Source organism: Lepidochelys kempii, chromosome 15 (assembly GCF_965140265.1).
Source record: "Lepidochelys kempii isolate rLepKem1 chromosome 15, rLepKem1.hap2, whole genome shotgun sequence".
Lineage (NCBI taxonomy): Eukaryota > Metazoa > Chordata > Testudines > Cheloniidae > Lepidochelys > Lepidochelys kempii.
In genome coordinates, this window is record NC_133270.1 from 12,538,119 (window position 1) to 12,558,559 (window position 20,441).

Sequence of the window (20,441 nt, forward strand, 5' to 3'; positions counted from 1 at the left end):
AGCTTTTAAAATTAGCTATCAGAAGCAATTTCATGCATGGATTAGAAATAGCTCTCCCAGGGTGTACTTGATTTGCAGTTGACAGCATGTTTAAACAAAGAAATATCCATCTTTATAGCATAATCTGATAATGAAGTGATGAAATACAATTCCTCTTGCTATATTATGGGGGTTAGACTCCTGGACATTGGCAGTTTTCTCATTTTCTTGCCAGTGCAAAAAGGTTGTTATATATGAGAGCCACGCTAGAGTAAGTAGCCTGGTAATCCTGTGTATGCAAGCACATGTTGCAAACTCTATACTTAAAGGTTGTTCTTTTGTGTTTTTTATCTTATCTTTGGGTTTAGCTTCTCTACATGACTTGGCATGAGAAGCACCTGAGCCTTTAAATCTCCTGAAGATAAGGGGGCCCACTCGTTTAGCCATCTTATCTTAGCATGGGCCAGATGGGAAGTTGACAGGGTGTTCATTTTGAACTCTTTAGTGGGCTGATCAGATAGTTAAGAGGGACAAGGGAAGTAAATAATGAAGGTATACTATAACTTGCGTTAGATATTTTGAAACCAAATTAAATTTTCCAGGAAATAATGCAAATAGTCTTTCCTGATTCCCTCTGTAAATTAACTGCTGTCTCGGTGACTGTAGAGAATGATTATCAAACTGTACAGTTCATTCAACTACTGAAAGAATAGTGTGTGCATCCAGTAGGTGTGTTTACTTCACTGGAAAATACTGCAAATTGACACTTTTGGAAACAAGGCAGATTCAGACATGTAGTGGTAGAATGGCAACATGCTGTACGCAAAATCCAGATTTCAGAACAAATATGTAATTCCACAATTATAGCCTATTGATTCCAAAACAGTAGTCCACACATAGTTTGCATGTGATCTGTGGAACACTATCGGATCACACAATGCTGGCTCTCCTTCTTTTCAGAGAGTAAAGCTTCATTACAGCTAAAAATATGTAAATGCTTACAAAGAAAAATATTAGGAAAGTAGTTGCTGTAGTTCCTCAATGATGGTATCCAGAAGGCTGTGCTTGAATGGAACGTGAGGTCTCCTGACAACAGTATACTATGAAAAAGATTATGTACTTAACAGTGGAGTCAGCATGTCACAAAAATCAACATTAAAGTGCAGCTCTACTCTGAAAGTGAGTGTAGACAGGGCATTTTGGAGTTCCACTGTTTTGTCAGTGAGTTTCCACAAGTGTAACTGGTTGGAATTTAGTAAATTCAGTTGAAGAAGGAAAAAATAAAAAATCCAGCTCAATTTTTGTCAAGTAGGCTCTGTAAAGAGCAGTGAGAACTTACTTGTATCACTAAAAAGATGTGACACTGGATTCACAAAGGCCAAAAATATGTTAAAATTGTGCTAATTTTACATAGTTACCTTTCAGAGTAGAACTGCTATTCAGAGGACCTTCATACGAAAAGTAATTAGATTGATATCATGAAGTATGATAAATGTTTAACAAAGATATTTACTTTCAGCTGTTTGTAGAGTGTTTCAAATTAAATAGGTGTTAACCAAACCAAACTGTCATTCTGAATAAAAATCACTCTTTGATTTGATTTTTCAGTTCCTTGGTACCTGTTATGTCAAACCTACTATCGTTTGGTAAATGGGACCTTAGTGTGAATAATGTAAATGCACAGGCAGTAAGACTTAGGGCTTGTCTACACGTAGAAGTTGCACCAGTTTAACTAAAGGTGCAATATTAAACCAGTGCAGTTGTGTGTGTGGACTCTTTCCACATTTTATACACACAGCTGCATTGGTTTAATATTTCAGTTTTAGTTAAACTGGTGCAATGTCTGTGTGTAGACCAGGTCTCAGATGAAAAAGTAACATTTGCCTTCTTTATTTATCTCACAGAAGCAAAAATGAGCATGAATTCTCTTTTCATGTTGCCTTATGCCAACCTGAATATATTTATGCCACATTCTGACACCACGATAAGTGTACTGGTTCTTTTTGTTAAGCTGACTTTATACAGTTATTAACTCCTCAAACTAGAGGTTACTTGCTTTACAGTCCATTTTGATGGTTCCTCTTTATCTTCAAATTAAATATGTTACTATATGATATCTTGCTGTTTCAGAGGCATTCTATAAGTGGACCAATATCAACCTCCAAACCCCTTACACCTTTGTCAGACAAAAGACCAAGCTATGCAGAAATCCCTGTTCAAGGTATGTGTTCTACTTCATTAGCTTTACTTCTTGTAAAACTTATGCTACCATTGGCTTGTAATTGGTATCTTTAATATAAAGAGTAAAGTGGGTAGTGGTGCTTTCACCTTTATATTTTTTCTCAGTAAGAAAAAAAAAAAAAAACACTGAGTGAGTGTGACTTGGACCCACAAAAACTAGGAATTTCAGAGAGAGGCTGAAACACAAAACCTTGGTGCATTTCAATATATATGTCTGTTATCAAAAAGATGCATGGAGAGAGACTAATTCTCAAGAAATGTACATTTTTTTCACTGCAGTTCAAGAATTGATATCCCAAAACAAATAATTCCTGGTACTTTTTTGAATGTTGTAGCTGTTTGCACAATTAATCTGTCTTTAAAAATTGTTGCCAAAGTTTATTAAACACATTCCATAGATAATCCCAGTTCAAAAGGTTGAGGGGATCCTGAGCATCCGAATATTTTTCTTTACTTATAAAGACCCTTGAAAGGATTCAGTTTTTGTTTGTATGGATTGCAATAGCCAGAGTGGTTTTAATTAAATATTGTTTACTTGAAATTACATTAATTATTCAGAACAGATTCATAAATGAAATCCTAGTAGTCATATTTCATTATGACTTTTTATTGTTAATTTGACATGAAAAGAATATATAGCTTTTTCTACAAGCGCAACGTGTAACTAACGGCAAATTGATTTGTGTGGAATGAACATTTACTGACACTGGCCAGTTTTACATGTAACTCTTCCAGATCTAACTTGTGACAGTAGATGGCCTTTTTTATGAGCCACGTAGTTTCTGTCTCCTGAATGTGCAGCAAACAGCTTTTAGAAACTCTTCACTTATGCAGCTTGCACCTGCTATTAAGTTGTGATCATTCCTTTCATTTTCAGTCTGATAACTTTAGCTTGTAATATATCAGAATTCTAATGTTTCACTGTCAACAGCCTTGTCAATTACCGTAAGTACAATTCATTTTTATAGACTAGTACCACACACAGGCTAGTACATTGGAATTGGTTACCTCAGCCATTCCCATCAGGGCATTCCTCACCATAAACACTGGTTTCCTCCCATCAAGTATTTGACACACTATATAATTTATATTTAAATGAAATTTCCAGGTGTGTATCTTCCCTCGTTCATTGTTTCATGGGTTATAGTTAAAGCTAAGATTTTCGTCATGGTTTTTATTAGTAAAAGTCATGGACATGTCATGGGCAATAAACAAAAATTCACGGAAGCTGTGACCTGTCCGTGACTTTTGCTGCTGTGGCTCCTTGGTTTTCGGTGGCTGGGAGCTGTGGGGTTCCCCCTCTGCTCGCGGCATCTGAAAGCTGCATGGGGGCCTTCCTCCGCTCACAGCAGCTGGGAGCTGCAAGGTGACCATATTTCCCAGAGAGAAAACTGGACACTCCCAGCCACTCACCTGAGACATCTCTTCCCACTCCCTCCTCGCAAGGCTGTCGCCCATTACTGGAATCCTGAGGAGGGCCCCCTCAAGAGTCTGTCACCAGAACCTTGCAGGGGGCCCATTGTCGCTTGTCACTGGAACCCTGCCAGTGCCCCTCTAGCTGCCACCTCCAGAGTCCCACAGCTCCTCGGACTGCAGCAGAGAATGTCAGGGAGGTCTCTGGAAGTCTCAGATTCCATTACTTCCATGATCTCCATGACATAAACATAGCCTTAGTTATAGTCTCCCAAACTTTTGGTCTCTGTTAGTGGAACACAGAGCTCCAATGTTCCCTTGTGTGTCTTTGGTAAATTAGTAAAAAAATTTAAAAGGTTGTCTCGCCCATGTATGAATTCTGTAGAGTTCATGCTCGTGTGAATTTTTGACAGAGCCATCCCATGTCCTCCTATCAGGATATGCATGCCTTTAAAAGTGCCAAAATATATTAAAGTCCAGTGTAAAGCCAGGCCAACATGGCACCCATGACATGAAGTCATGCTACTTTGTCCCAGAGGACTGTCCAAAGTCGTTAAAAGAGGACATTTGTCTGTAATTATTGTATTACTGTCCATGGTTTCAAGATTAAAAATACAGGGTACGCTATCACATGCAAATGAATTACATTTTCTTTGCTATGTTATCAATATTCAAGAAATGGTGCTTTGACAGCAGGACAGAAAACTGAATTAAGTTAACAAGTTAATATCTCTATTTCCTAATAGTTCCCTGTTCTGGTAACTTTGTTTTGTCTCTCAAACTCTATTCATAATGTGCCCTTCCTGTAAGAATGAATTGTTTTCATACGCTGGGTGTAGCTGTCTGATTTATGCCTGTTCGGGAGCTTTTTTGTAGATGTTTTCTCAAGATAATCCCCATATGACTCCAAGCGGTATATTTCCTCTTTAATTATGTCTATATATGCCAGACTTCTTTCTGTACTTTTGTTGACTGCAAATTGGGGTTATTTGCTCAGTAAAGTGGGGGTTTTACTTTTAGAATACTTTGATTTTTTTTTTAAGTAAAATTGAAATGCCTTACCAAGTAAATGATTTTGCATCTTAAATTGTTGTAACAAAATACATGGGTAGACATAAACATTAGAAATATATACATTCTCAAAGTAATCTGAAAGGCTTGTTGCCTGCCAGGACCTGTGTTCAGAGTTCTTTGTTTCTCCTGCAAGAGTTAATAACCTTAATATATTAAGTGCTCAAAAAGGCAGCTGCATTCTTTACATTGTTTTATGCATTTAATATAATCAACTTGTACCAGAGAGAGACACAGATCTGAACGCTAGGCATGGTAGGTAAGAAATCTGTTACTTTTTAAATGTATATATTCGTATTTTTTACACCTATCTATGTTGCTCATATATACCAATATATTCTGTTAATGAATTAGGTTCATTTATATATTTAAAGCATTTCTGTTCATTTTTTCTTCAAAAGTTACTGACTCTTTGGATTTTATGTACTTATTAACAATGTATTGCTGTATAACTCTCTAACCAGGTTTCTTTTGTGTGCTCATTTTAAAGAATTTGATTTAAAATTTATTTTTTAATCTAAAAGTTAGATCAAAATGGGGCTTATGTTTATACAAAATCCATTTTATTGCTATTTATCTTTTTAAGAAATTAATTTTTCATTGACTGCCAGTGTGCAGAACTAATCTTTCATCATTTTAGTGTTTAAAGCAGTTTCTTACTATTATGCATGGGATGATAAAAGGTGTTGTTATGACGACGATGGATTTGAATCCATAGATAGGGGCCTACCAAATTCATAGTTCATTGTAGTCAATTTCATGGTCACAAGATGTTAAAAATCGCAAATTTCATGATTTCAGATATTTAAATCTGAAATTTCACAGCATTGTAATTGTAGGGGTCCTGATCCAAAAAGGAATGGGGGTGGGGTGTGTTTTTTTTCACAAGGTTATTGTAGGTGGTTTGTGATACTGCTACCCTTACTTCTGCACTGCTGCTGGTGGGTGCTGCTTTCAGAGCTGGGTGCCTGGCCAACAGCGACCGCCCTCTGGCCGCCCAGCTCTGAAAGCAGCCCAGAAGTAAGGGTGGCCATACTGTGACCTTCCTAAAATAACCTTGCAAACCCTCCCTTCCCCCTGCACAACCCCTTTTCGGGTCAGGACCCCCAGTTTGAGAAATGCTGGTCTCCCCCGTGAAATCTGTGTAGTATAGGGTAAAAGCACACAAAAGACCAGATTTCACAGTTCATGACGCGTTTTTCATGGCCATGAATTTGGTAGGGCCCTATCCATAGAGGATGGCCGCAATCTACTTTAGTAGCACCTCCTACTGCCTGACTTAGCACACGCCAAAACTACTCCATAAGACAGAGGTTCTTGCCCAGCCTTGTGTTTACAAGCTTCATTATAGCAAATCATGGCAGCAGTCTATTAAGTGGTGTTGTGGAGGGATGGTTAGGATGGCTCCATGGTGAACTTTATGGTAACGGACAAACCTTCGGCCTCCTTGTAGGCAGACATATAATCAGTTATCTAACACAATAAGCTAGATGAACTGATTCTATAATTCATAAATGACCATCATGGTCTCCGCACTGATTGCATCCCTACAACTGAAATCTGCTTTAGTGACGCATCTGGTTATTTTTTTTTCCTCTGAGAAGAACATTTGTTGAGAACTTCCTCTACCAGCAGACCAGCCTCATTGCCAAGAGTACCTGCCATGGAAAGTGCCAAATCTATTTCAGGTAATAACTTGTATCTAGTTGCCTGATAAAAGCAGGAACCCCCTTTTTTCAGTGCTGTAGTTACATGCCCAATCTACTGGTTTTAGAGAGAATTTCTGTCTTGTGACTGATAGATTCTATAACCACTTAGCAGTTGATGTATGCAAGCACCACTTGCTTATTTGGAATTGTTTATTTTTAAATGTCAAAGTCTAATCTTACATTTATACATGAAAAAAACATAAAAGCCCTTGATAAAACATTCAGACCTATTAGATCAAACAGAACTGAGCAGCTTAACTCTGTGGAACAATTTCCTCCTATGGCATATTTTAATAGTTGTGCGTATACACTAGAACCAAGATTCATGCATGACTCATCTTCAGCCATCCAGGAAATAAGTATTGCTCTATAACCGTTCTTCTCAATGTTGCACAGAATTTTGACTCGCAAGGTACGCAGAAATGTTTGTTACTAGTTTTTAGTTTTTACCTTTTGGATACAAGTTTTTTAAGTGATAAAATAATGGCAGTACACTCAGACTTCTGCCTTATCTAGCTAATTTAATAGACAGCAGTTTAATATGCCTTTCATTATTCTTTTTTAGGTGTGTATATATAGGTCTTCTCCCATTGCAAAGAATTCCATCCAGCTTATTTGTTTTAAATATGAGACTGCTAGGTTTTGTGGTAGCATATTATCATACATTAATACATGAAATGGTTGCTAGAAAGCATTTAAACGTACTCCTTTATATGTCACTATGCAAACTTTGTGCTAACCATATAGGGGAAGTGAATGTGTTTGTAATCATTTTTAAAATTATGCTTCCAAAACAGAAAATATTTACATGGGCCACCAGTATCAGTGTCATTTAGTTTATATAGAAAGTAGAGTCCATGCTAATTTGAAGTAAAAAAACAAAAGTAACAACAAAAACCAAACCCTAGATTAATAAAAACAAACCTAAGTACAATATAAAACCATGTACCTATTTTTAAATTCCAATGGATATTTTTAAACAAATCTTCCCATGCAATATGTGCAGCACATATGTTGCATCACTGAGAACCTGGAAGTGGTTCAGGATACAAACAAAAAGTGGGTCTGAATATGTTCTTTTTACCATCCAAGTTGAGAGAGAGATGTAGAAAAGCAAGTAAATAGTATAAATGGTAAAAAGTAAATTGTATTTTTAAAGCTTTCAATCTTGTGACATAGGTAAGAAAATGTATTTAAAACAGGATTTTCAGATGTCTTTTAACCATCCAAAAGACTGATATTTTGTAATTTTTATTTCAATGTCTTCCTAATTTACTGTGTAAAGTATTTATAAATTAACATAGTCCCTGATACCAATAGAAATTAAATCTCTCTGGAAGTATTTGGAGCACTTCATATTTTTCTGTCTTGCACAGATGCAATCAGTAGCTTGTTTGCAAGTTTAGGAAGCAAAACTCAGCTTCCCTACTTTTATTTAATTAGAAAGTACTCTATATAGAAGAAGAACATGCTACTACACAGCCATTCTGAGTTTTGACATACGTTCAGGATGTGGTGTTGGTACCAGCAGGTGAAATGCAAACTGTTTGCCCTGTGGTAAATCACTCTAGCTTCTTTCTGTGTAAAGTAACGGATCGTCTTGGTCACTTTGTAATTAAAATTTTCATCAGGCAAACTTATAGCAGTCCATACTGTTCCAGGGTGTTACATGGGTACTTTTCATTGTTAATAAGAATCTCCCTCTGACTACTGATAAGGCCAGCTATCACAGCTAATAGGATTTCTTCTTCACATCATCTGACAACTTTCACTCAGGTGCCTGTTTTATTTTACTGAACTTTTAATAAATTATAAATTATAAACAAATTATAAAAAAAACCAAAATTCTAACCTCATAACTACTTTTGCATGGACCGTAAGAAAATATAATCGTTTGGTTTTATGTAATGTCTCCCCTACTCAAGACATTCCAAGACTGTTAGAGAGATGGCATAAAGTCATCCACTCAGCAAATTGCCCTTGCTTCAGGTAAAATTTAATCATACAAAACTTTGGTAATTTTAGCAATTTACTCCTTTCCTAAAATTCTTCACTAAGGGTGAAATATCAAGAATTAAATGATATAGGCTTGTGTTTTTCTTGCTTAATGTGGGGTTATATATTTGTTTCTAGAGCTTTTGAATTTTCCCCCATTCAGTGTCTAGACGAAGTAGTGAAGAAATCAAACGGGACATTAGTGCACCTGACGGAGCATCTCCAGCCTCTCTCATGGCAATCGGAACCACCTCACCACAACTCTCTCTCTCCTCCTCTCCTACAGCATCTGTCACCCCTACAACACGAAATCGAATAAGGTACAACCCATTATTACACAGTATGTTTTTAAACCAGTATTAATTTCAGAGCTGTGAAACACCATACTATGCAAGCATAGAATTTAGTCCGAGCATTAAACACCAACGTTTGACTGTTGTCTTTGCAATAGTGCTCTTTGGTAACCTCTGGAACTTCGCGTAGACTCTTTGTAGCACCATAAGGCATGATGTCTTGGGAAGACAGGTCCCAGGACACTTAACGGCTTAATGGGTCGATATGAACACCTTAAAAACTCCACCAGGAAACCAACAGACAGCCAGGACAGATCTCTGAGCTTTGAAGTTGTGTTTGTAGTGAGAAACTACATTTAACAAGTGACCTGTAACATTCTGAACCAGCCTCAGTTTTGCGTTAATTTAAGATTTGGCTCCATGTAGAGCATGTGGCAAAGGTATAAATCATCCTACTGATGCTGATATTTTTATATTCATTTTTATCGTGCCTTCTGTACAAGGACTCAAAAGGTTTTTTAAATATCAAGTCTTACAACACACGTGAGCTAAGTACATTTCACAGGTTGGGAAACTGGTCCACAGGTTAAATGACTTTTCCCAAGATCACCTGACAGTAAAACGTCTCATCGACAAATAAATAAATACATACATTATAACACTGAGAAATTGTTTGCTGCTCTGGACATTATCCAGAGCAATGATTTCACTGAGATTAATTGAGGCGTACTTCAGCATAATGCCAGTTTTAGTCATTGATTATGTGAAGTTCTATGCCTATGTACAGTTTGTCCATTTAATTTACAGGTAATTTACAAATAACACTAAAGAAACAGACCTCTTATTGGCAGTCCCACATTTCGATTTTGAGTAAGGGTAAAAATTTCACTAACGTTTCTACATGAATCTTAACCTCTGAAGATTTACACGTGCACTGTTTGCAGACCAAAAGTTGCAATGAAAGCATGCGATTATAAATAAGGCATAGATGGAGAATGGCCATCACAATAGCACAACTGCTCTGCGTAAGTATGAAGTAGCGTGCTCGGCCCTGTAGGAAGAAAACCTGCTGCTATTAGAGCAGTGGAGGGCAAGTATAATGAAAAATAATTGCCCCATGGGAATCCTCTTCAGAAGAGAGCTGCTGTTGGGTTTTTAATATGTTGTGCGTCGCTTGCAAAATTTTGTTATAGGATTTAAAATAAGGATTTTAAGAAAATCAGCCTTTGCAAATTTACACAATAAATATAAACCCCTGGATTCCAACCTGAAACCATAAATCAGTTCTTTGATTTGGAATACAGTTGGCCTAAGATATTCATTTTAAGATTTATATCAATCACAATCCATTTCTCATTGTCTCCCTACAATTCATTTTCATTTGTTTCCTTCCACACTGTTTTCATAACAGTAAGAACTTGATATAAACCATGTGCCTTACTGGAATTTGGGAACAGGCTGTACAGTTCCCTCATGGCTACCCAGCATGCTTAACAGGAAAAGAGAATTTTGACTCAGGTTCCTTATATGTTGTCACAAATCTTATAGGGCGTTATCTCCATTCTTTTCTTAAATTATAGTGGCATTGCATAATCTTCATTCTAGTGTGAAAACACAAACTCCAAATTAATTAACTTAAGCAAGAATGTGGGTTGCTAAAGCATGTGCTGATCTGGAGATATCAGAGAAAAGTTAATTCCTTAAGACACCAGTCTAACAGCATAGAGTCATAGAAATGTAGGGCTGGAAGAGACTTTTTGAGAAGTAAAGCCTAGCCCCCTGCTTGCACTGAGGCAGGACCAACTCAACCTAGACCGTCCCTGACAGGTGTTTGTTTAACCTGTTCTTAAAAATCTCCAATGATGGGTATTCCATAGTCTCCCTTGGAAACCTATTCTAGAGTTTAACTACCCTGCTAGTTAGGTTTTTCCTAATATCTAACCTAAATCTCCTTTGCTACAGATTTAAGCCCCATTACTACTTATCCCTCCTCCAGTGGATATGGAGAACAATTAGTCACAGTCCTCTTTATAACACCCCTCAACATATTTGAAGACTGTTAGCAGGTCTCCCCTCAGGCTGCTTTTCTCAAGACTAAACATGCTTAATGGTTTAACCATACCTTATAGGTCAGGTTTTCTAAATCTTTTACGTTTTTGTTGCTTTCCTCTGGACTCCATCAATACGTCCACATCTTTCCTAAAGTCTGGTGCCCAGAATTGGACACAGTACTCTGGCTGAGGCCTCATCAGTGCAGAATAGAATGAGACAGTTACCTCCTGTCTCTTATATACAACACTTCTGTTAATATACCCCAGAATGATATTGGCCTTTTTGACAACAGCATCACATTGTTGCCTCATATTCAATTTGTGATCCACTGTATCCCCCGGTACTACCACCTAACCAGTTAGTCCCCATTTTGTAATTGTGCATTTTATTTTTCCTTCCTTAGTGAAGTACTTTGCACTTATCTTTATTGAATTTCATCTTGTTGATTTCAGACCAGTTCTCCAATTGGTCAAGGTTGTTTTGATTCTAATCCTGTCCTGTAAAGTGCTTGCAACCCCTCCCAGCTTGGTGTCACATGCAAGTTTTATAAGCATACTCTCCACTTTTATTCAAGTCACTAATGAAAATATTGAATAGTACCAGACCCAGGACTGACCTCTGCAAGCAGAATACAGACCCTGGACTTCAGAAAAGCAGACTTTGACTCCCTCCGGGAACTGATGGGCAGGATCCCCTGCGGGAATAACATGAGGGGGAAAGGAGTCCAGGAGAGCTGGTTGTATTTTAAAGAATCCTTATTGTGGTTACAGGGACAAACCATCTCCATGTGTAGAAAGAACAGTAAATATTGCAGGCGATCAGCTTGGCTTAACAGTGAAATCCTTGCTGATCTTAAACACAAAAAAGAGGCTTACAAGAAGTGGAAGATTGGACATATGACCAGGGATGAGTATAAAGATATTGCTCGGGCATGTAGGAGTGAAATCAGGAAGGCTAAATCACACCTGGAGTTGCAGCTAGCGAGAAATGTTAAGAGTAACAAGAAGAGTTTCTTCAGGAATAGTGGCAACAAGAAGAAAGCCAAGGAAAGTGTGGGCCCCTTACTGAATGAGGGAGGCAACCTAGCGACAGAGGATGTGGATAAAGCTAATGTACTCAATGCTTTTTTTGCCTCTGTCTTCATGAACAAGGTCAGCTCCCAGACTACTGCACTGGGCAGCACAGCATGGGGAGGAGGTGGCCAGCCCTCTGTGAAGAAAGAAGTGGTTCGGGACTATTTAGAAAATCTGAAAATCTGGACGTGCACAAGTCCATGGGGCCGGATGTGTTGCATCCGAGAGTGCTAAAGGAATTGGCGGATGTGATTGCAGAGCCATTGGCCATTATCTTTGAAAATTCATGGCGATCGGGGGAAGTCATGGAAGACTGGAAAAAGGCTAACGTAGTGCCCATCTTTAAAAAAGGGAAGAAAGAGGATCCTGGAAACTACAGGCCAGTCAGCCTCACCTCAGTCCCCAGAAAAATCATGGAGCAGGTCCTCAAGGAATCAATTCTGAAGCACTTAGAGGAGAGGAAAGTGATCAGGAACAGTCAGCATGGATTCACCAAGGGAAAGTCATGCCTGACTAATCTAATTGCCTTCTATGATGAGATAACTGGTTCTGTGGATGAAGGGAAAGTGGTGGACGTGTTATTCCTTGACTTTAGCAAAGCTTTTGACACGGTCTCCCACAGTATTCTTGTCAGCAAGTTAAAGTAGTATGGGCTGGATGGATGCACTACAAGGTGGGTAGAAAGTTGGCTAGATTGTCGGGCTCAACGGGTAGTGATCAATGGCTCCATGTCTAGTTGACAGCCGGTATCAAGTGGAGTGCCCCAAGGGTCGGTCCTGGGGCCGGTTTTGTTCAATATCTTCATTAATGATCTGGAGGATGGTGTGGATTGCACCCTCAGCAAGTTTGTGGATGACACTAAACTGGGAGGAGTGGTAGATATGCTGGAGGGTAGGGATAGGATACAGAGGGACCTAGCCAGATTGGAGGATTGGGCCAAAAGAAATCTGATGAGATTCAACAAGGACAAGTGCAGAGTCCTTCACTTAGGACGGAAGAATCCAATGCACTGCTACAGACTAGGGACCGAATGGCTAGGCAGCAGTTCTGCAGAGACGGACCTAGGGGTGACAGTGGACGAGAAGCTGGATATGAGTCAACAGTGTGCCCTTGTTGCCAAGAAGGCCAATGGCATTTTGGGCTGTATAAGTAGGGGCATTGCCAGCAGATTGAGGGACGTGATAGTTCCCCTCTGTTCGACATTGGTGAGGCCTCATCTGGAGTACTGTGTCCAGTTTTGAGCCCCACACTACAAGGAGGATGTGGAAAAATTGGAGAGTGTCCAGCAAAGGGCAACAAAAATTATTAGGGGTCTGGAATACATGACTTATGAGGAGAGGCTGAGGGAACTGGGATTGTTTAGTCTACGGAAGAGAAGAATGAGGGGGGATTTGATAGCTGCTTTTAACTACCTGAAAGGTGGATCCAAAGAGGATGGATCTAGACTATTCTCAGTGATAGCAGATGACAGGACAAGGAGTAATGGTCTTAAGTTGCAGTGGGGGAGATTTAGGTTGGATATTAGGAAAAACTTTTTCGCTAGGAAGGTGGTGAAACACTGGAATGCGTTACCTAGGGAGGTGGTGGAATCTCCTTCCTTAGAAGTTTTTAAGGTCAGGCTTGATAAAGCCCTGGCTGGGATGATTTAGTTGGGAATTGGTCCTGCTCTGGGCAGGGGGTTGGACTAGATGACCTCCAGAGGTCCCTTCCAACTCTGATATTCTATGATTCTATGACTCCACTAGATACGTCCTCCCAGTTTGACACTGAACCACTGATAACTGCACTTTTGAGTGTGGTCTTTCAGCCAGTTGTACAACTGTTTTACAGTAATTCAGCTAGACTACTTTTCCTTAGCTTGCCTATCAAGTTAAATATGACCCAGTATTGGAGTCTGATTCTGTTTGTCTCTTAGTTCTAAAGTAAATACAGTGTATATAAGAAAGTTGTTTTCTTTAATATAACTCTTCATGAGATTGGCATTTATGTCTAAATATACTTATTTCTTTTCTTGTTTAGCATAAGTAGCTAACACATTTCAAGGCACTATTCACTTTTCAAGGGGCCACTTCACCTTGAATGGTCCCTTGAAGTGTGTTGACTACTTGTGCTAAACAATCTGTTCCACCTTGTATTTAGCTGTGACACTGAGTATCTTTCCCAAACCTGAAGAAGAGCTCTGTGTAAGCTTGAAAGATTGTCTCTGTCACCAACAGAAGCTGGTCCAATTAAAGATATATCTCACCCATCTTGTCTCTCTAATACCAATGTCTGGCATTTGAGTTGCCTGATTCTGAACAACTTTACAATTTTGCATTAGGACTCGATATTACAATGACTATTCTAAGAAACTCTCATTTTCTTAAATAATTATTTTGACATTGGAGCATAATCTTGTTTCTTCTGAAGCTAGAGTTCATTGAACTATTACATGGCATGTGGAATTAAATTAGATCGTCAAGTCATGTAGAATAGTAATTTGTACTGAGGTATTAGTGCACGAAATTCTGTGAAATTCAGATTTCAGGATTTTTTTTTCCAGCAAGGCTTGTGAAATTGATACATTTCAGCTGCTTGTCTACTCTTGTCTACTGTAGCACTTCAGTGTAGATACTGCCTACACCAATGGGAGGAATTCTCCCATCACAGTTGTTAATCCACCTTACTGAGAGACAGAAGCTAGGTCGATGAAAGAATTTCTCCGTCTACCTCATGCTGTCTACACCAGGGATTAAGTCAGTGTAGCTCCTTCTTTCAGGGGTGTGGATTCTTCACACCGCTGAGAGATATAGCTGTACTGATGTAAAATTCTAGTGTAAACCAGGTCTATGTCTGCAGGAGTTCCACTGGAACATTATTTTCTGCTGGGGTTGAAATGGCTGGTCCTAAAGAACACAGAGCCAAGGATTAAATAATTAGTATACGCTAGCTGTGTTTGAAAGGCAGGTGTCTGGAAGGGGTAATTTTTTGTAGTACTGACATGGGGATCTGAGAATCTTATTTAAATATGCATAGAATTATTTAAAAATAATCCTCCTTTACCATGCACAGAGTACTAGCTAGCCATAGCATTATTTTTCTTCTAAATAGAGAACGTTAGGATTAACTGCAAAATCTTTTTTGAAATATCCCTACTTCTGCTCATTAAGCTACTTAGAATGCATAACACCTCATAGAATCATAGAAGATTAGGGTTGGAAGAGAACTCAGGTGGTCATCTAGTTCAACACCCTGCTCAAAGCAGGACCAACCCCAACTAAAGCATCCCAGCCAGGGCTTTGTCAAGCCAGGTCTTAAAAACTTCCAGGGATGGAGATTCCACCACCTCCCTGGGTAACCCATTACAGCGCTTCACCACCCTCCTAGTGAAATAGTTTTCCTAATATCTAACCTAGACCTCCCCCACTACAACTTGAGACCATTACTCCTTGTTCTGTCATCTGCCACCACTGAGAACAGCCTAGCTCTTTGGAACCCCGCTGCAGGTAGTTGAAGGCTGCTATCAAATCCCCCCTCACTCTTCTCTTCTGCAGACTAAACAAGTCCAGTTCCCTCAGCCTCTCCTCATAAATCATGTGCTTCTGCTCCCAGTGGTTTTTGTTGCCCTCCGCTGGACTCTCCAATTTGTCCACATCCTTTCTGTAGTGGGGGCCCCAAAACTGGACACAATACTGCAGGTGTGGCCTCACCGTGCCGAATAAAGGGGAATAATCACTTCCCTTGATCTGCTGGCAATGCTCCTACTAGTGCAGCCTGATATGCCGTTAGCCTTCTTGGTAACAAGGGCACACTGTTGACTCATATCCAGCTTCTCGTACACTGTAATCCCCAGGTCCTTTTCTGCAGAACTGCCACTTAGTCGGTCGGTCCCGAGCCTGTATCAGTGCATGGGATTCTTCCATCCTAAGTGCAGGACTCTGCACTTGTCCTTGTTGAACCTCATAAGATTTCTTTTGGTCCAATCCTCCAGTTTGTCTAGGTCACTCTGGACCCTATCTCTACCCTCCAGCATATCTACCTCTTCCCCCATGCTGAACAAAACTGGCCCCAGGACAGACCCCTGGGGCACTCCACTTGATACCGCCTGCCAACAAGACATCGAGCTGTTGACCACTACCCATTGAGCCTGACAATCTAGCCAGCTTTCTATCTACTTTATAGTCCATTCATACAATCCATACCTTTTAACTTGCTGGCAAGAATACTGTGGGAGACCATATCAAAAGCTTTGCTAAAGTCAAGATATATCACGTCCACCGCTTTCCCCATATCCACAGAGTCACTTATCTCATCATAGAAGGCAATCAGGTTGGTCAGGCATGACTTGCCCTGGGTGAATCCATGCTGACTGTTCCTGATCACCTTCCTCTCCTCACAGTGCTTCAAAATGGATTCCTTGAGGACCTGCTCCATGATTTTTCTACCTAACCCTTTTAGTTGCATAAGAAACCCTTTATTACAGAAAGACTTACTGCAACTACAGAAATGTGAATTTCAGTAATAACACTATTAATGTAGCAGTTTCTATTTTGAGCAGTGTGATTTTTAGTCTAATAAAACTATAATATTAATAAAAGTATAATATTTATAATTCAAAATTGTCATGAAAACATACCAGCCCAGGAACAGTTTTTCCTCCTGACCTTTATCATAGGGAAAAAATGAATATTTCTTCCCCTCCCGCCTCCCAGCCAAAAAACCCTTCCTCTCCCTGGGTGAGTGGGCAAACTCAATTTTTCAAGGCTTTCAGTATCCATGTTTGTCTTATTCCTAAATATACCAAAAATTATGCATTACTTATGGATACTGAGGGGCCTATATCTATAATAGCACTTATTGGGAATTGGACACCATTCCATTACAAGTAAAGTAAATAATAAACATTGCCTGCATATAAAGTAGACCAGTGAGACTATCTCTTTGAGCATGTCCCTCCTACTGAAAGCTCCAGATCTTGAGACAGTTTGTTAGCAGTAATTGAGTGCTATTAATATTCAAATTTCTTGCTCTTTCAAGGTTATATGCCTAATCAGCCATGAGATGCAAAAGAGATACCATCAGTTCATTGTTGTAAAACACAAATTAAAGTTGTTTAAATTAGCTTATAGTTCAGGTGCGTGGTGGTGTAGTCTAGCACATTAGCTTAATATTATGAACTCTTAGAAAAAATCTTGTTTGTATATAAAGGAGGCTTTAATTTAAAATAAATTAATCCTAAAGTGAGTGGTAACTGACTGACACCAGTGGTGAAAACACCAAAAGGTCTTAATACAGTCACAATCAGTGTCTTTGTCTGATCAGTATGCACAGTGATTGCTGGTGGAACAATTGATTTGATCCCACTTCACAGGGAAAATTTTGCAGGCTTAACTGGGTATATTCCTCCTTCAGACAGCATTTTGAGCCTTATTCTTCTCACTGGGATGGGTACTCACTTTGCTAACAGTTATTGCAAAAAGTGGTGTGATATCAAAACTTTACTGTTTTTCCTCTACTCTCAGGGAAGAAAGGAAAGACCCTTTATCTGCTCTTGCAAGAGAATATGGAGGTTCCAAAAGAAATGCCTTGCTGAAGTGGTGTCAGAAGAAAACCGAAGGATATCAGGTAACTCCAAAGCTGTTTAATACTGCACACTCTTATTACAACACATGAAAATCTGCCAAAGGCACAAACCAGATTGCTCCACAGTTCACTGCATAGATCGCAATGAAACTGGCATGTGCTGTACTTTCTTACAGGAACACATGCTACAAGTCCTAACCTAACTAGCATGAATAGTTAGTCACTTTTCAGCACAGTGCAAATGTGGGGGGTTTGGGGTGGTTGTGTTTTTTTTTAAGAGAACCATCTGACCTTCCATTGAGGCACTTTTAAAACAACTATCATACATATTACACATTTGAAACTCAGATAAAGGAGTAATAATTTAAGGCTGATAAAGACTTTAATATCCAGATATTCAGAGTTCACTCTAGATTTCCATCTGACAAATACAGCTAATGTAACACTTTTGAGTTTAAAAGTTAATTATTAGTAAGTAAACAGTGAGGTTCTAAGGACGTGTCTACACTTAAAATGCACTCTGCTGTAGCGCTTCATTGCTGATGGGAGAGGTTCTCCATTGCTGTAGGTGATCCACCTCCCTGAGAGGCAGTAGTTATGTCAACAGAAGAATTCTTATGTCGACCTAGCGCTGTTTACATGGGGACTTGGATCAGCTTAATAATGCCGCTCAGGGTTGTGGACTTTTCACACCCCTGACTGTCGTAGCTAAACCAACCTAATTTTCTAGTGTAGGATGAGCCTAGGTGAATCTTTCAGGATCTTTCATTTAATATCACTGTTCACAGTGACATGTTCCTTCTTTTTTGGAGATTGCATTGTTTCACATACACACTGTATTTGGCTTTCTGCTGCATTTTCAGCTTTCTTTTCAATTAGTCCTAATGTTGTCAGAACCTGAAAGAACTAACAAGATAGTTCCCCACATTTCTCCTGTGTTTACATAATTTTTCAAAACAATAGAGACTTCGGCAAACTGAACCAGGATGTTAGAGTCTAGCCACGATGTATTTGTTTGGTTAATTGTATTGAAAGTGTTTTGAATTCCTAGCACAGACCTCAGTTTAAAAACTTCACTCTTTCAGTGACTTGAAATTCACAACACAGGAGGAAGCTGAAAGCCACGTAACAGGATGGTTGACCATCCATAGGAAAAGTCGTCTCTCAGTACAATAGAGAGTCTTGTGCTATAAACCCAAGCTGCCCCTCTTCCACTTCCTGTGGCATGTCTCTGATACCAAATTGTGCTATTTCTGAGTGTAAGTGTCTTTATGGAAATGGTCCTTCCTCCTCATTTTTTTTTAAAAGGCAGGATGTTAGATCTTTTTCTTTAAAGCCTGTAAGTCTAAATGGAAAAATATCTGAAGCTTGTTATCTCTAAATGAAAGATGCATCTGACAGCATCCTTAATTTATCAGGACAAAGTTTTATAAAGTACTCAAGACCTTTCCTTCTCTGGCTGTGCACACAGACAAGGCCATCCTCTTGTGCACGTTGACTAGCTGCTTAGCCAATCTACATGGACCCTTGTAAGTGGTAACAGGAGGAGGGAGGGATGACACCTCATGTACTTGCTCTGACAGCTATTACGTGACTCTCTGCATGTGCTGCTGCTGCAGGGCTATATCATCTCATGTCTCTGAGCTACGTAAACCTCTTTCTGAAGGAGCCAGACTAGTACTGTTGGAACATATTAAGTTAGCTATCGCAGAAGAATGTATTTTGTTTAGACATCCACATTTATCATTTCTCTTTAAATTGTTGTACTGTATTAAATTTGTTTTTCAAGATCCCCCTGAAATTCAATTCTGGTGTACATGTGGGGTGTTGCTGCTATGCTTTTTGTAATGCTATAAATGTATTCTGAAATGTGCTCACTATGAGTAGAGATTATCCAGACATCTCAGCCCCATTATCAATACCTTATAAGTATTAGGATGTCTCTGGGAAACAAAACCTTAAAGTTACACCACCACCCCTTATAGAGTGAAGTCCGTTATGTAGTAACTTAAAGATAAATAATGGATGGCGAGAATAAAAATCGTCTTTAAAAAACCTCCCAACACTTAATATTCAAAGAATGTAATACTAGCCCCACTTCTGAGCAAAAATTCCTTTCCCCCTGTTGGACCTGTTTGGTTTTTGTCTTTAAAGAAAACCCCAGCCTGATTTCACATCTTCTAAAAAGGGGGTATTTTCAGTATTTGCAAGACTTTTTTGTAAAGTTGTCAGTTAGTGGGAGACTTGTAATAACAAGCCTGACCAAAAAAATAAGTTGAGGGGGGATTTGAAAGTTGGGGGGTAATAAAGCACAGAAATCAGTACAGCCATATGTCTGCCAAAAAAGAGTGAAAAATTGTATTTAGGAAGGAGAAGCTCTGGATGTCCTGAAGAAATTTAAAACGAATAGCACATATAAAGAGGGGATAGAATCATAGAATATGAGGGTTGGAAGGGACCTCAGGAGGTCATCTAGTCCCACCCCCTGCTCAAAGCAGGACCAATCCCCAACTAAATCATCCCAGCCAAGGCTTTGTCAAGTAAAGCCAAGACAGCAAATGAGGCATTGACTTCGGCTGCGTGCTTCCACAGGATCATGAGTTGGAAGCACATATTTGTAATTGCTGCTTATTGGGCAGATGATTTCATATCTCTGTTGTCCCATCTTCTGTCTACTTAATTTGAGAACATTTTCTTTCTTTGGATAGTCTTGTTGTGACTGCCGTTGGTCCTTAAAACTCTGCACATCACAAACGAGATTTTTTCACGCTGCAGTGTAATCTAATTGATCTGATTCAAAATCCCACAAATTTTAGAGATGTTAACCCACCCAATGTCATTCTTTCTATTTATTTTCCTGATTCTCCCCATTATAATATAAAAAAAATGTATATTCCACATCAGGAATTTCCAGATTTGTCTAGAGACTGTGGTAATTTTGTCAAGGATATAGATCCCAAAGATTTATAACCCCCAGGTTGAAGAGGGGGAACTCTTAATTAGGTGTTCAGAAATCTTTACAAAACAAACAAAACCAAAAACACCTGGTTACT

General features: G+C 39.1%; 1 protein-coding gene across 13 annotated transcripts in view; it reads left to right on the plus strand.

Annotated features, from left to right (window-relative positions):
- The window catches only part of SPECC1L (sperm antigen with calponin homology and coiled-coil domains 1 like), a 114,403-nt gene that overhangs the window by 60,002 nt on the left and 33,960 nt on the right, over positions 1-20,441 (plus strand). For 12 of the 13 annotated variants that reach the window (XM_073312791.1, XM_073312790.1, XM_073312799.1 and 9 more), the window contains 4 exons: positions 2,110-2,200; positions 6,309-6,392; positions 8,572-8,728; positions 17,328-17,430. In XM_073312791.1, the coding sequence (XP_073168892.1) occupies positions 2,110-2,200; positions 6,309-6,392; positions 8,572-8,728; positions 17,328-17,430 (435 nt within the window). Of the gene's footprint in view, positions 1-2,109; positions 2,201-6,308; positions 6,393-8,571; positions 8,729-11,904; positions 12,248-17,327; positions 17,431-20,441 lie in introns of those variants that run through there. The other variant, XM_073312801.1, reaches the window with a different exon arrangement.